The 16,770-nt window shown below is 46.8% G+C and overlaps 1 protein-coding gene across 1 annotated transcript in view; it reads left to right on the top strand.

Moving 5' to 3' along the window:
- The window catches only part of ERMARD (ER membrane associated RNA degradation), a gene marked incomplete at its 5' end in the record, with an annotated part of 171,103 nt that overhangs the window by 141,135 nt on the left and 13,198 nt on the right, over nt 1–16,770 (top strand). Inside the window, one exon of the mRNA XM_082251714.1 lies at nt 6,021–6,239. Within this exon, the coding sequence (XP_082107840.1) occupies nt 6,021–6,239 (219 nt within the window). The remainder of the gene's footprint in view (nt 1–6,020; nt 6,240–16,770) is intronic.

Below are 16,770 nucleotides of genomic sequence, written 5' to 3'. Positions count from 1 at the left end.
TGGCAGACAAGTTGCATTTGACATAGCAAAAGGACCAAAGCAGTTACCTACAGGGGATTGTAAAATGTAAATTTGTCTGATCAGACTTGAAAGGAATAGTAGAGGGTGGTGGTTAATGCAATTTAGTTAGTATGTTATTTGACCTGCTGTGGGATCGGCAGGTGGTGCTGTGGAGCAGAGGAGAAGAGCGCGGGATCAGAGGCTGACAGGGCGTGCGAGTGAGAGGAGTGTGTGTTTGACCAACCGCGTGTGAGTAACCCCCCCTCCCCAGAAGAGCGGCGGCAGTGAGCGGTGCTAGAACCCCCCCCAGAAGTAAAAGCGGGCAGCGAGCGGGATCGGTAACCCCCCCTCCCTTGTTGTGGCCAGCGAGCAAACCCCCCCCTTTTGCGGCGAGCGGTGCGGTAACCCCCCCCCCAGACAGAGAGGGAGCAGAGGAGACTAACAGAGCAAAGGCTGACCGGGAAGTGACAGAAGGGGGCGGGTGCAGAGAGGAAGACTGACCGTCTGAGGGAGGAATCGCCGTCAGGAACTGCAATTGACAGGCTTAAAGGGACACACACTAGGTAAGTAAGACTGGTGGCTGAGATTGAACACTGACTGAGGGTGTAGTGTAGTACCTGAGTATCTGTGAGTACCTATTACTACCTGAGTGTCTGTGAGTACCTAATACTACCTGAGTGTCTGTGAGTACCTATTACTACCTGAGTGTCTGTGAGTATCTATTACTACCTGAGTGTCTGGGAGTACCTATTACTACCTTAGTGTCTGGGAGTACCTATTACTACTGTGAGTGTTGTGCGACTGTGAGTGCTGTGCGACTGTGTGTTGTGCGACTGTGAGTGTTGTGCGACTGACCGGGCTGTGCGACTGTGAGTGTTGTGCGACTGACCAGGCTGTGCGACTGTGAGTGTTGTGCGACTGACCGGGCTGTGCGACTGTGAGTGTTGTGCGACTGGGAGTGTTGTGTGACTGGGAGTGTTGTGCGACTGACCAGGCTGTGCGATTGTGAGTGTTGTGCGACTGACCAGGCTGTGCGATTGTGAGTGTTGTGCGACTGGGAGTGTCAAGTGAGTGTAGCGGAATACCAGAGGGTGAGAAGGTAGAGTTGGGAAGCCAGGAAACAGCCACACAGGATAGACTTCGGTGTACATCTTGCGATATGTATGCGTTCCTCGATCATGCGATCGAGGGCGAATACAAATGTGCAAAATGTAAGCACGTTGCTTCCCTGGAAGCTCAGGTTCTGAATCTAGGGAAGCAGCAACACTGAGCTGAATGTCCATACCGAAGGAGAGTCGGGATCGTACCCGTCAGGCGCAGGCAGGGGCCTGCACAGAGGTGGGCGGAGTATTGGAGGTGCAGGCATCAGAGCAGAGTAGAGGGGTGACAGGAGGGGTAGAAGGGGACAAGGCAAGGAGGCCGGTCCTGGGCTGGAGCACCCCAATAAATACGCCCCGTTGCGTGATGTTGGGGAAACCAGTTAGGGACCAGCATTGCTGGAACAGAGTGACGACCCTTGCTGCCAGGGGAAGAACTCCTCCAGTGAGGCCGGGAGAAAGGGAAAGGAAAGACAGGTGCTGGTGGTAGGGGACTCAATCATTAGAAGGACAGACAGTGCAATCTGTCACAAAGACCGTGAGCGCCGAACATTCTCTTGTTTACCAGGTGCTCGGGTTCAGCACATCGCGGATCGGGTGGACAGATTACTGGGTGGGGCTGGGGAAGACCCAGCTGTCATGGTACATGTGGGTACCAATGACATAGGCAGAGGAAGATGGAGAGTCCTAAACGATTTCAGGAACTTAGGAGCTAAGTTGAGGAGTAGGACCTCCAAGGTAGTATTTTCAGAAATACTACCTGTACCTCGAGCCACACCAGAGAGGCAGCGGGAGATTAGGGAAGTTAACAAATGGCTGAGGAGCTGGTGTAGTAAGGAGGGTTTCGGGTTCCTGGAGAACTGGGCCGACTTCTCAGTCGGCCACCGGCTCTTTGGTAGGGCCGGATTGCACCTAGATGGGGAGGGTGCAGCCGTACTGGATGAGAGGATGGCCATAAAGTTAGAGGGGCTTTTAAACTAGCTGATGGGGGGGAGGGTACAGTTGTAGAATTAGCCAGTGGAAAGCAAGATTCAGAGGGCACAAATGGGGACATTAGCCGTAGGGTGTTCAGAGCTCCAAAACCCAGGGTGGGTATGGGGAAAAATCACAAGAGCAGCCTAAAAACATCAAATGAGGATATATGTAACCGGTCAAAATTAAGGGGTTTGTATACCAATGCCAGAAGCCTGGCCAACAAGATGGGAGAGCTGGAGCTGCTGATGTTTGAGGAGGACTTAGATTTTGTCGGGATAACAGAGACTTGGTTCGACAGCTCTCATGACTGGATGGCGACCATTCAGGGGTATTCCCTTTATCGCAGAGATAGAGAAGGTAAAAAAGGGGGAGGGGTATGTCTGTATATTAAGAACAGTGTACAGGTAAATATGAGGGATGATATTAATAATGGAGCTATGGACGAGGTAGAATCCCTATAGGCAGAACTTCAAAGGAAAGGCACTGTGGGGAAGGTAATATTGGGCGTATGCTATAGGCCCCCAAACCAGAGGGAGGAGGGGGAGGCGGACCTCCTTTTACAGATAGGATTGGCAGCAAGGATGGGAAATGTCATTATAATGGGTGACTTTAATTATCCAGATATAGACTGGGCAGAAGGAACCGTGCATTCAGCCAAGGCTCGGCAGTTCCTAAATGTTTTGCAGGACAATTTCATGGGTCAGATGGTGAATGCACCGACAAGAAACAATATGCGGTACTTGACCTAATGATTACCAACAATACAGACCTGCTCACGGATATAGAAATACGGGGCAACTTAGGAAACAGTGACCATAGGTCAATTAGTTTCAGTATTAATCATAGTAATAGGAAACATAAGGGTAATATAAGAACACTGAATTTCAAAAGAGCCAATTTCCCAAAACTGCGCTCTCTGTCAAATAGGATAGAACCCTGGGAACAAAGAACTCGGAGGAAAAATGGGAGTGCTTCAAGAGCATACTTAACAAAGGGATTGGCCAGTGCATTCCAAAGGGAAATAAATTTAAAAGAGCAAAACTAAACCCTGGGTGGCCAAACTCCAACATAAAAATGCATATTAATGCTAAAGAAAAGGCCTTCAAAAAAATACAAGGCTGAGGGGCCATTGGCAGCATTCAATCATTACAAAGAGTGTAATAAGAAATGTAAAGACGAAATCAAGGCGGCTAAAATAGAACACGAGAGACATATAGCGGAAGAGAGTAAAAAGAACCCCAATAAATTCTTTAAGTATATAAACGGCAAGAAAGCGAGGCCAGAACACATTGGCCCCATAAAAGACGACAAAGGAGATTTGGCCACAGAGGACTGGGAAAAGGCGGTAGTGTTAAATAATTTCTTCTCTTCAGTCTTCACAAAAGAATTGGGGGGGCTACACTAATCCAGCTTGTAAGGCCAAACTAAATAACACACCTCAGGAAGTACTGCAATGGCTAACAGAAGATAGACTTAGAACTAAACTAGAGAAACTTAACATAAATAAATCACCGGGACCGGATGGCTTGCACCCGAGGGTTCTTAAAGAACTCAGCCAGGTGATTGCCAGACCATTATTCTTGATCTTTAAGGATCGTTTACAGACGGGTATGGTGCCAGCTGATTGGAAAAAAGCCAAAGTGGTACCAATATTTAAAAAAGGGCAGAGATATATCCTGGGTAACTATAGGCCTTTCAGTCTAACCTCAGCAGTCTGCAAGATTTTGGTGGGGATGTTAAGGGACCACATACAAGACTTCAGTAATGAAAATGGTATTATTAGTAGTAGTACTAGTAGTATGGATTCATGAAAAATCGTTCTTGCCAAACCAATCTATTAACCTTCTATGATGAAGTGAGCTGCCACCTAGATAAAGGTAAGCCTGTTGATGTGGTGTATCTGGACTTTGCAAAGGCCTTTGACACCGTTCCCCACAAACGCTTACTGTTCAAACTAAGGAAGGTAGGTATGGACCATAAGGTGAGTACCTGGATAGAGAACTGGCTCCAGGGGAGAGTGCAAAGGGTGGTGATTAATGGGGAGTACTCCGATTGGGCGGGTGTGGAAAGTGGGGTCCCCCAGGGTTCTGTCCTGGGGCCAATCCTGTTTAATTTATTCATAAATGATCTAGAGGAGGGGATATCTAGTACAATCTCAGTATTTGCGGATGATACTAAACTAAGCATGCCAATATCTTCTATGCAGGATGTGGAAACCTTACAAGCGGACCTGAACAAAATAATGGGGTGGGCAACTACATGGCAGATGAGGTTTAATGTTGAAAAATGTAAAGTAATGCACTTGGGTGCCAGAAACCAGAAAGCAAGCTACTCACTAGGGGGGGGGGGGGGGGAGGAACCTCTGGGTGAGTCTAGGATGGAAAAGGACCTGGGGTACTGGTAGACAACAGGCTTGGCAGTGGCATGCAATGCCAAGCCGCTGCAAGCAAAACCAACAGAATACTGGGATGTATAAAAAAGGGGATTCACTCCAGAAATAAAGAGATTATTCTCCCTCTCTACAGGACTCTGGTCTGGCCACATCTGGAGTATGCTGTCCAGTTCTGGGCACCGGTCCTCAGAAGGGATGTGCTGGAACTGGAGAGAGTCCAGAGAAGGGCAACAAAAATAATTAGGGGAATGGAGGACATCAGCTATGAGGAAAGACTACAAGCACTGAACTTATTCTCTCTGGAGAAGAGACAATTGAGGGGTGATATGATATCAATGTACAAATACTGTACTGGTGACCCTAGCATAAGGAACAAACTATTCAGAGAAAGGGAATACAATAAGACACGTGGCCACTCACTAAAACTAGAGGAAAGGCGGTTTAACCTTAAAATACGTAGGGGGTTCTTCACTGTAAGAGCAGTAAGGATGTGGAATTCTCTTCCGCAAACAGTCGTATCAGCAGGGAGCATCGATATTTTAAAAAAACTGTTAGATGGGCACCTTAAAGACCACAACATACAGGGGTATACAATGTACGGTTAACAGCAAACACACACACATCATAGGTTGAACTGATGTCTTTTTTCAACCTCACTATGTAACTATTCAAGAAGTATTTATTGATGGTAATTAGACTTGAGGGGGGTATTCATGGGAAATGGTGGCTTGTTTCACTAAAGTGACCGTAAAAGGTTATTGCCAGTAATTACAAGTAGAGTCTTTTCAATTTGCTTAACAATGAGATCAAAAGTATTTTGAGTTGACCAATCAGAACCCCCCCCCCCCCCCCCCCAGTGTCAGAGTTGTTATTCAGGGGAAGTTTTATTCATTCATTCTAAATCTAATACACAGTTTTAAGCATTCATTCTAAATCTAATACACATTCATACATCAAGATGAAAGCACAGACCTAGGTTCCAATACACATTATTGCATGCATGGAAGCTATTTAGGTGCATATTATGCTGGATTGTAGTGTCTCTATCTATGCTTGCGATAACAAGCATGACAAGTCACGCTCCATTCCATGCAATTGAACCATTTTAACCATAGCAACTGAAGTAGCTCTGGCTTAGAAAAAGGTTTCTGCATTACTTGGGGGTAACTTGGGAGAGGCTGGCATTGACTTCTAAAAAATAAGTCATTTGCAAGTCGCATTGTATGGGGCAGATTCAGTCGGGCTACTTTGAAGCCACCCCAGTATGAAATGAGCCTGAAGACTGCTGTTCTTTGTAATATTTACAAATACTCTGTTGGATTTTGTAATTTCTTGGAAGTATCTTGTTGACTTTATTCTGTGCTGGGACTCAATAAATGCATCTCTCTGGATGAACCTAGTTGCTGCAGGAACAAATTGAATTATAATAATTATCTTTATCACTACATTCATTCTTCTACATCTATATCTCTACACTTAACGTCAGACCGCGAGTACTTTGCAGTGTAATTGAAATAATTTTTTTATTTTTTATTTTATTATTACTGTTATTACAGGTGGTTTACTTTCATGGAAGAGCATTGCAGCCAACGTTTTTCAAAACTGTATTGCCATCGATCAGTGATGGAAGTAGTGAGCATTCTGCGCAGAGTCACTGCAAAGTGCCACCAAGTGTCAAATAATATTATTTTCACCTTAAAGCTGAGATACGAACAGTGGGAAAACAAAACTTTGCGGTCCCGTCAAAGGCAGAATTATATCCGACTGTTGAGTAGGTTAGTGAATTATTTATATGGACTATTGATAGTCTGTTACATGTTATTTCTGCTTCATTCTAGAAACTAACACACATTAAACACTAATCAGCAGATTCACATTAATTTCAATAGAACAGTCTCGATGACAGTTCAGAGGCTACATTCGACTTGCTGTGCATTGTGTTGTTGCTTCAGATGCACAGGTCCTATTATGGTGCATTTTTGCTGTTGTCAAAAACTGCATTTTGCCTTCAAACGTGCACTTGAATAGTTCCGCATTCAAATGGAAAAAGCTGTGTAAACGTAGATCTGCATGAGCCCTTCTAAAAATGATCTGATTTACAGGTGATTATTTAAAGTATCTATATTTGTACTTTGTCTACAGTGTCTTTATTTGAAGAAAAGATGATCTTATTTAACAAACAATTAGTACCATTTATGGCAAGATTTATGTGAACAGTTAGGTTCTTTTATGAAAGACTGGCCTTCTTCATTTTATAGTCAGAAAACTTAGATAGATAGATCTATATCCATCTATACACACACACTATATTACCAAAAAATTGGGATGCCTGCCTTTACACACACATAGTCAGGTTGAAAAAAGACACAAGTCCACCTGGTTCAACCAAAAAAAAAACAGTATTGAAAACCCAACCATACAATCCCATAAACGCAATCCTATATCCGCAGTTGATCCAGAGGAAGGCGAAAAAACCCCAGCAAAGCATGATCCAATTTGCTACAGCAGGGGAAAAAAATTCCTTCCTGATCCCCCGAGAGGCAATTGGATATTCCATGGATCAACTTTACCTAAAAAAAAAAATTTTGTACCAACTTACTGTATATTAAGTACACCCAGGAAAGAATCCAGGCCTTTTTTAAAGCAATCTAGTGAGCTAGCCAGGACCACCTCTGGAGGGAGTCTTTTCCACATTTTCAGAGCTCTTGCGGTGAAGAAACCTTTCCGCATTTGAAGACTAAACCCGTTTTCCTCTAGACGTAAAATGTGCCCCCTTGTCCTCTGTGTTGACCTTAAAGTGAACAACTCAACACCATGTTCACTATATGGACCCCTTATGTGTTTATACATGTTGATCATATCCCCCCCTTAATCTCCTCTTCTCAAGAGAGAATAAATTCAGTTCCTCTAATCTTTTTTCATAGCTGAGCTCCTTCATGCCTCTTATCAGTTTGGTTGTCCTTCTCTGCACTTCCACCAGTTCCTCGATCTCCTTTTTAAGAACTGGTGCCCAAAACTGAACTGCATATTCCAGATGAGGTCATACTAATGATTTGTAAAGGGGCAAAATTATATCTTGTTCTCTGGAGTCCATGCCTCTGTTAATACAAGAAAGGACTTTGCTTGCTATGGAAACCGCAGTTTGGCATTGCATGCTATTATTAAGCTTATGATCTACCAGAACACCCAGATCCTTCTCTGCTATGGATTCCCCCAGTTCTACTCCACCTAGTATGTATGATGCATGAATATTCTTAGCCCCAAAGTGCATAACTTTACATTTATCAACATTAAACCTCATTTGCCACATAGTTGCCCAATGAAACAGTGCATTGAGATCAGCTTGTAAGTTGGAGACATCCTGTAAAGAAGTTATTCCACTGCACAGCTTGGTGTCATCTGCAAAGATTGAAATGGTACTTTTAATCCCAGACCCTATATCATTTATAAAGATATTAAAAAGTAAGGGTCCCAACACTGAACCTTGGGGTACACCAATGATAACCTTAGACCATTCAGAGTAAGAATCATTAACCACTACTCTCTAAATTCTATCTTTTAGCCTTTTAGCCAATTGTCTATCCAATTACAAACCAATCTTTCCAATCCAGTAGACTTTACCGTACACATTAGAAATCAGGTTTGTTTGACAACTTATGTCTTTCATGAATCCATAATAAATTTGCAATTTGCGCAACCAATACAGCAGCACAGTATGGGCGCAACAGATTTAAGGAATTGTGTGCCACATCCTTATTAATCGTGTCAAATCATAAGAAGAAATTTGGTGGACTTTTAAGGCACAGATAGGAATATAATAAAAAACGTTTTTATTGATTGACGTATAAAAGCAAGGGACAACCCCTGGCAAAAGGGGAATACTTTTTACATATACAAATATACGTGATGGTGGTTTATCCCCATCCGGGGGATTCGGTTGCTGTGTCCCTGAGTCTGATCTCTGGTGTCTCCTTCCTGAGGGATTTCCCATATCCCGGATATCCTTTGTACTATATTCATTTTGGTACTTTTTGGCCAATTGGTTACAACCATTGGTATCTGTATAAAGTAGACACATACCCTGTTTACTTTATTTGAACTGACACCAGCTGACAAACTCACTACAGCCGTTGCATCAACCCCCCCCCCCTGTTATTTCTCATGATCCACATACTTTTTGTGCCAGAATGCATCGGCCATTGTGAACTACTATCTGTCTCTACAGGGAGTCTGTACACCAGTAGCTCCAGAAGAAGCTTGACTCTTCAAGCGAAACATGTAGGGCATCTGGCTACATGAATCATCCCTCATCCAAGGGCTATACCAACTACACTCGAGGATCCATATAGTGTCACCCCTCGGCACTATCTTCGAGTTTGTAGGATGTAATGTATAGTATGGTGTTACCCACTATGTCTTATGTATTATGCAATGATTATTTTTTCTTTCCATTACTAATACTTATGTAAGTCTTATTGTCCAAGCATTTTGTGTTATTTTCTATGTATATTTTGTATATGTAAAAAGTATTCCCCTTTTGCCAGGGGTTGTCCCTTGCTTTTATACGTCAATCAATAAAAAAGTTTTTTATTATATTCCTATCTGTGCCTTAAAAGTCCACCAAATTTCGTCTTATGATTTTTTCATGAATCCATGCTGTCTGTTGCTTAAAATATTTTTTCTCTTACGTCCTCTGACAGTCGCCGCCCGACCATATTAGCCTTTACTATTGGGTAATGGCGCCCTCTGCAGGAGCAAGCTAGGCAGATTATTAGAAAAAGATTTTCCCCTTGTGATGGGACTTTTAAGGCACTCACATACATTTCAAAAGTAGTATTGAAAAAAGTAAATGTTATTAAATAAATATCAACATTTGTGAAAATATTAAAATATCCAAACAGTTCATTACATGATATACATAGTACATGTGGATGTCAGCCTAAACAGTGAGAGATACCCAATGCATTTCGAAGTCAAGAAACTTCTTCCTCAGGGGTAGATCTGACATCTGTAGCTAGACTTCTGTTTAGACATAAGTTTAATCAATGTTATACAATGCATATTAATGTACATTAAATCATAACATTGAGAAATTTGCTGAACACTTATATCCACTAAAAACAATAACTGTGGCGCTAAACCCTATCTAGTATAGTCCCAAATATATGAGAAAAGCAGTCCATAAAGATCTGTCTCCACACTTGAGAAGTAATTCCAAAGTAGAAGAACCACCACCAGAAAGCACTCCAGCACCAATACTCCTTACCAGATGTAGTTGATCTCCACGACAGAGATCAAATGCGCATAAACGGTAGGTATAGCAACAAAAGGCTTCCCAAAATGTTGTCCAATTAACAGGCTCACAGAATGGTGTGGTATGCGGAAGAAAAAAAGGACATCACATAGCGCAGACTGCTTTTTAGACTTTATTCCTACTCATAAATTTGGCCACTTACAGGAAAGAAGAAGACATCTCGCATCCATAAAAATTAGCAGAGACCTCCCCGATGTTCCTGGGCGTCTTGAGCATAGACCACCGGAATGATGGCCGCTCTGTCTCCTCCACGCTGCGACACGCGTCACCAAGCACGCCACCCGACGAAAAGTTTGAAAAAAAAAAAGTTTTTTTGTTTAGGTTATAAAATTTTGTAAATAGATACGTTTTTTTTCCTGCACTGATGAGCACTGATGACGCCTCACTGACAGACACTGATGAGGAGACACTGATGGGGTGGCACTGATGAGGTGGCACTGATATGCAGCACTGATGGGCACTGATAGGTAGCACTGATATGCAGCACTGATGGGCACTGATAGGCAGCGCTGATGGGCACTGATAGGCGGCACTGATAGGTGGCACTGATGGGCGGCACTGATCAGCACTGATGGGGGGCACTGATAGGCAGCACTGGTGGGCAATAATGGGCACTGGTGGGCGGCACTGATAGATGGCAATAACAGGCACTGGTGGGCAGCACTGATAGATGGCATTGGTGGGCAGCACTGATAGGGGGGCACCACTGGCAGGCTCTCTGAGCCCTGTTTGCCATCCCTGGTGGCCATGGTGGGCATCCCTGGTGGCCATGGTGGGCATCCCTGGTGGTCATGGGTGGGCATCCCCTCCCCCCAGGGCTGCACTGGTAATCAATCATCTGATTACCAGCACAGACCACCCCTGTGATCAGTGAGTAATTAGAAATACTCACTGATCACCCCAGCTGCAGAATCGATCCTCTCCTCTTCTCCTCACTGACAGGATCTGTCAGGAGGAGAAGAGATCGAAGCCGTTACAACGGCTGTATTGACATTACATGACGGCTGTGATTGGACACAGCCATCATGTGATCAGGAGGGCCAATCACAGGGCCCTCCTGCCGAGTCTTGTTGCTCTGTGTCCTAGGGACACAGGCACATCGAGATTGCGCCGCTACGCGTGCCCGCGGCGGCGCGATCTCTCTCCTTCTGAAGGACGTTCCGGAACGTCCGATCAGAAGGACGAGACTCCCACCTGGCCGTATATATACAATGGCCCGGGTGGGAGGTGGTTAAAAAAACTGGTTTCAAAAAGACATCTGCCTGGTGGGTCACAGTTAGCAAATAGTACGGTGTTCCCCTGGAGGTCCATCAGAGAGTTGCACCTGCCACTGAGCAGCTCTGTGGGCAACTGGAGTCCAAAAGAAATGAGGAAGCCCTAGCATGGAAAGAGAATGAAAAAAAGGCATATGCTAGATAGTTGGTAAATTGTATATTTCCTTAACTTGAATGGCCAAAAGAAAAAAAATAGAGAATTGAAACAATTCTCCTAAATAACTTGTCAAAAATATATCAGAAAGTAATAATTAATAAAGCAGCTACAAAAATTGTTCAATCTTCGTATTTATATTCTAGGACTATAATGAAGTTATATTATTGCCACTAGAAATTCACAGCCATCCTATTGCAATTCTGTCTAGCAATATACTTGTATGGGCGCATAATGGAAAACAGGGAGTAAGTGGATATGAAAATAACAAAGTAAGAAAGGGACTTGGTGGTCTAAAAGAGAAAAGACATACCTTAATGTTGAACAGGGCTCATATACACACAACCGACGCTCGCAGCAGGCAGAGTCACCAACTCAACAGCAGGCTCTCACACTCTGTCTGCTGTTGAGTTTGATCACAGGAATTGTAATTTATGTGAGTGCCTTAAAAGACCCATCACAAGGGGAAAATCTTTCTTTTCTACCAATTAAGGGATGTTGCACCGGTATCAGATTCCTCATTGAGAGCAATCTGTTTCTAGGCAGATTATTAGGTTAATGCAAAAAAAATTTTCTCTTACGTCCTCCGACAGTCGCCACCACCTCTAAGTTATCACTATTGGGTATTGACTTCCGCTCCGCAGGAGTAGCTAGGCATAAGACTTTGTCAAAATAACAAAAGCATTTGCATATACACACCCATAGGGGCTGTCCCACTTAGTCAATACCCCCCTGCAGTGACCACTCCCAACTCAGTTTTTTTCTGCCTAGCGTCAGGAGTAGTTAGGCTTTCCCTGTGCTGGGGCTATGGTCTCATTATGAACGACCCATCCCTGCTCGCCGCAGGGATGTAGCTGTGAGGTGGCTACCTCACTGGACAAATCTGCGATATGCAGTGTAATGTCCTTGTCAAACGGCATTCCCTGTCAGTTGAGGACAGCGGCCTTCCGTTCTGAGAGGCACCCCACGCCATCTGGTACAGGTAAGTACTTCTGTGTGGGGCCTCTGTCTGGGGTGGCAGTCCTGTGTTGCTGTGTGTCCCCCATGTCTGTGCCGGTGTGGGGCTCCCTATTGCGATCCCTGTGGGGGTCTTCTCTATACATGCGGTGCTGTGTATCTGTGTGGGGGCCCCTTCCCCTGTGTCACTTTGGTGTGTTAGGGGGTACAGACTTTGTGTGTGTGTGTGGTGGCCGCAGCGGGGAAAAACCGCGCGGTCCTCCATCTTTAATTTGGGCAGGCATGTTGGCTTCACTGTGGGCTGATTTACATGCTGTTTTGGCGCCATCCGGCGCCATCTTGCGTGTGGCAGAACGATCGTTCCATGCACATGTCGGCGGCCATTTTCACGAAGTCTTCCATTCAGTTCTATGGGCAGCCATTTTCCCTGGGTCATTTGCAGCTTATAGTTCAGCCTCTCATGACCTCACTTCCTTTTCCTCTGAAGCAGCGATCTAGGTGGTAACACTCTGTGGGGCTCTGCAGACTGTCTCTTCCATAACCTTCTGTTTTGTCATTTCTGGCTCAGTTTTCTTCTCCTATTGGGGGTCTTTTGTCACTGTACATATAGCGGTGGGCTGCGCATTCCGCAGCGGTTTTAAAGGGACAGTACCCTTTTCTTGCACTGTTCTTTTCACCTCGAGCAATCGATTCTCAGGATAGCAAATTTCCTCCAGCCCTGGTGGGGGACCCCAGTCCTGCTGTGGCCCCTGTTATACCTGATTTGGCCGCTGTAGTGGCGTCCTTAGTGTCCAAAATGGAGGTGCTGATGGCTAAACTTGCTGCTAGGAAGAGGCCCAGATTATCTCTCTCCTCTGATTCAGATGGTGATATGGCTGCTGCGGCGGGCGTGCCCTTTTCAGGGTCTCGCTCATCCTTAGACCTGCTGGGGTCTGAGGAGGAGGAGGTGGAGGGGGTTGATGTTTCTCCCCCGGGGTCGCCTGAAGAACGCGCGACCATGGATGAGTTGATTCTGTTAAGGAAACTCTACATTTGGAGGATGAGCCCAGTCCTCTCCGGGCATTGTGTCATCATTTGGGACACACAGGACCCGCAAGTCGGCGCAGGTATTTCCCTGCCCCGCTGAGTTTCATTACAGTGTTAATGAACTGTGGTGCACTTTAAAACGTCCATTCCTGGTACCTAGTCGGTTTAAGTTACTTTATCCCTTTGCACCGGCTACGGAATCGCGATAGTGTGTGCCTCCACAGGTGGATCACACTGTGGCAGTTTTGAACAAGGCTACCTTGATTCTTACTGAGGAAACCCCGGTTTTTCGGGATCCCACGGACAGGAGGTTGGAGTCTCTGGCCCGCCATTCCTACACGGTGGCGGGTCCCTTGCTCAAACCTGTTTTCGCGTCCGTTTTGGTGGCTCAGGCGGTGGCTGATTGGACTAAGGTGCTTAGGAGCAACCTCGTGTCTGATTCTGTCCCACCTGCCAGGCTGGATATGGTGGTTCAAATTCACCAAGGAGTCATGTATTTGTGCGATACGGCCTTAAATGAGGCCCCTTTGGTTGCACGCCTATCTAGTGTCGCGGTGCTTAACCGTCGACTGATCTGGCTGAAGAGCTGGTCGGCTGACCAGACATCATGGAAAACAGTTGCTGATTTTCCCTATGCTGGTTCTCGCCTTTTTGGCGAGGCGTTGGATACCTTGGTAAAAGTGGTCACAGGGGGCAAGAGCACCATGCTGCCCCAGAACCCCAAGAACAAGTCCTTTCGTGGCAAGCGGGGTTCCGCTTCTCGACCCAACCAGGGGTCCTTTCGTGCCTTTCGGAATCAGACCAAGGGCAAGCCCTTCAAGGGCCAAGGTGGCTAGAAGAAGCCCTGGGTGGGCAAGCAGAAGTCCGGCAATGCCGGTACGGCGGGTCAATCCGCCTCTGCCTGAAGGGGCGCCCTCACCCGTTGCAGGGGTGGGGGGACGTTTGCCTCCAACCTTGGCTGCTCCGAATTCCGGACAGGTGGGTTCAGGAAATCATTTGATCGGGGTACAAGATCGAATTCCTTTCCCGGCCGGTGGACAGATTTTTACCCTCAAATCTTCATTTGACCCCAGGGCGCCTTCTTTCCCAGGGGGTGATTGTTCCGGTGCCCCATCGGGACAGGTTTCAGGGGTTTTATTCCAATCTGTTTACTGTGCCCAGAAAGGAGGGCAAAGTGCGTCCTATTCTGGACCTGAAAGCTCTGAACCGCTTTGTGCGCGTTCGAAAGTTCCGTATGGAATCTCTCCGTTTGGTGGTAGCCTCCCTAAGTCCAGGGGAATTCCTGGCCTCTATAGACCCGTACCTACACATCCCCATTTTCGAGGGTCACCAGAGGTACCTTCGGTTCGCTATAGCGGAGGACCACTATCAGTTTGTGGCGTTACCTTTCGGTCTCGCTTCGGCTCCAAGGGTCTTTACGAAGGTGTTGGCGCCTGTTCTAGGCCTGCTGAGAGCTCAGGGCATTGCGGTCTTGGGATATCTGGACGATCACCTCTTAAGATCGAGTGTCTGCCAGGACCTACTGCGCGATCTGTCCACCATGGTACAGACGCTCCAGGAGTTCGGCTGTGTCAGAGTCCTTCCGTCCGTTGCTGTGGACGGTGATTACCACGGATGCCAGCCTGTCGGGCTGGGGTGGAGTCCTGGGCATCCTATCTGCCCAGGGCACTTGGTGGGGGGAGGAATCCTCCCTTCCGATCAACATATTGGAATTGAGAGCGATCAAACTCTGTCTCTTCCAGTGGTCGGATCGACTTCGGGGCCGTCCGGTTCGGGTACAGACTGACAATGCTACCGCGGTGGCTTACATCAACCACCAAAGGGGCACCAGGAGTGCCCGGGCGGCGACCGACATTCTGTCTTGGGCCGAGACTCATGTCCCGGCAATCTCAGCAGTTCACATTCCGGGTGTGGAGAATTGGCAGGCCGACTATCTGAGCCGCCAGACCCTGGACCAGGGGGAATGGTCCCTACACCCGGAGGTCTTCCAAATGCTTTGTGCGAAGTGGGGATACCCGGACGTGGATCTGTTCGCGTCTCGGCTAAACCACAAGGTGGAAAGGTTTGTGGCAAGAACGCGCGATCCTCTGACAGACGCCTCGGATGCGTTGGTGGCCCCTTGGCATCAGTATTGTCTGATGTATGCCTTTCCTCCGATTCAGTTGTTGTCCAGGTTCCTTCGCAGGTTAGCCTCGGAACCGCATCTGGTGATTGTGGTAGCGCCGGACTGGCCACGCCGGTCCTGGTACGCCGACGACGTTCACCTGGCAGTGGCGCCTCCTTGGCGGCTGCCAATGCGGGAAGATCTGTTGTCTCAGGGACCGATCTTCCATCCTGCTTTACAGTCGCTGGCTTTAACAGCCTGGCTGTTGAGACCCAGGTCCTGAGAGACGGGTCTCTCCCCTGAGGTCATTCCTACCCTGATCAAGGCTAGAAAAACCTCCTCTGGAAAAATTTATTACCTTACCTGGAAAGCCTATTTCGTCTGGTGTGAGTCCAGAGGGTTCTCCCCTCGCTCGTACTCGGTGTCGAGAGTTTTGGCTTTCCTCCAGTCGGGGGTGGACCAGCGCCTGGCGCTGGCCACGATAAAGGGCCAGGTGTCTGCACTGGCTATTCTTTTTCAATGCCCTGTGGCGTCTAATTCTTTAATTAGCACCTTCATTCAGGGTGTGCGACATTTGGCTCCTCCCAGAAGGGAGCCTCCGTGGGACTTGAACTTGGTTCTGTCCATTTTACAGCGTTCTCCCTTTGAGAACATCTGGGAGATTTCGTTGCCTCTGCTGTCTAAGAAGGTTGTCTTTTTAGTGGCGATCACTTCGGCTCGCAGAGTATCGGAGCTGGCGGCTTTGTCTTGTCGCTCTCTTTACTTGGTAATTCACAAGGATAAGGTGGTCTTGCGACCACACCCGTCTTTTCTTCCTAAGGTGGTCTCTGAGTTCCACCTTAATGAGGACATTGTTCTGCCTTCGCTTTGTACGAAGCCTAAGCATCCCAAGGAGGTTGCATTGCATTCCTTGGATGTTGTCAGGGCGATCAGGGTTTACCTGTCGTCTACGGAGTCCTTTCGGAAGACGGACTCTCTTTGTCCTTCCTGAGGGACCTCGGAAGGGCATGGCTGCGTCTGCAGCGACCATTGCCAAATGGATCAGACAGACCATTGTACAGGCCTATGCTTTGAAGGAACGGGTTCCACCCTTCCCTGTTAAGGCGCACTCTACCAGATCTTTTAGTGCGTCCTGGGCCTACCGGCATCGAGCCTCGGTGGCCCAGGTGTGCAAGGCTGCGACTTGGTAGTCAGTGCACACCTTTTCGAAATTCTATAAGGTGGATGTTCTAGCATCAGCTGACGCCTCCTTTGGCCGCAAAGTTCTCAGTGCGGCAGTGTCATGAGGGACCCTTGTTTTGTTGTGGGTCCCTGACGTTTGGGGTTGTTTATCCCCTGGATTATTTGCTTCCTGGGCTGTTGCTCCTGTTGAGCCTTTTCTGTTGCCCAGAAGGTTCTCTTACTATGCGTGTAAGGTTCCTTTCTCTGATGTGGTTACTGCGTTGCCTTTTCTACGGTTGCGTCTCCCACCCCTCAT

Source organism: Pelophylax lessonae (assembly GCF_965119305.1).
Source record: "Pelophylax lessonae genome assembly, chromosome: 3".
Taxonomy (NCBI): domain Eukaryota; kingdom Metazoa; phylum Chordata; class Amphibia; order Anura; family Ranidae; genus Pelophylax; species Pelophylax lessonae.
This window is presented reverse-complemented; position numbering and strand designations above follow the sequence as displayed.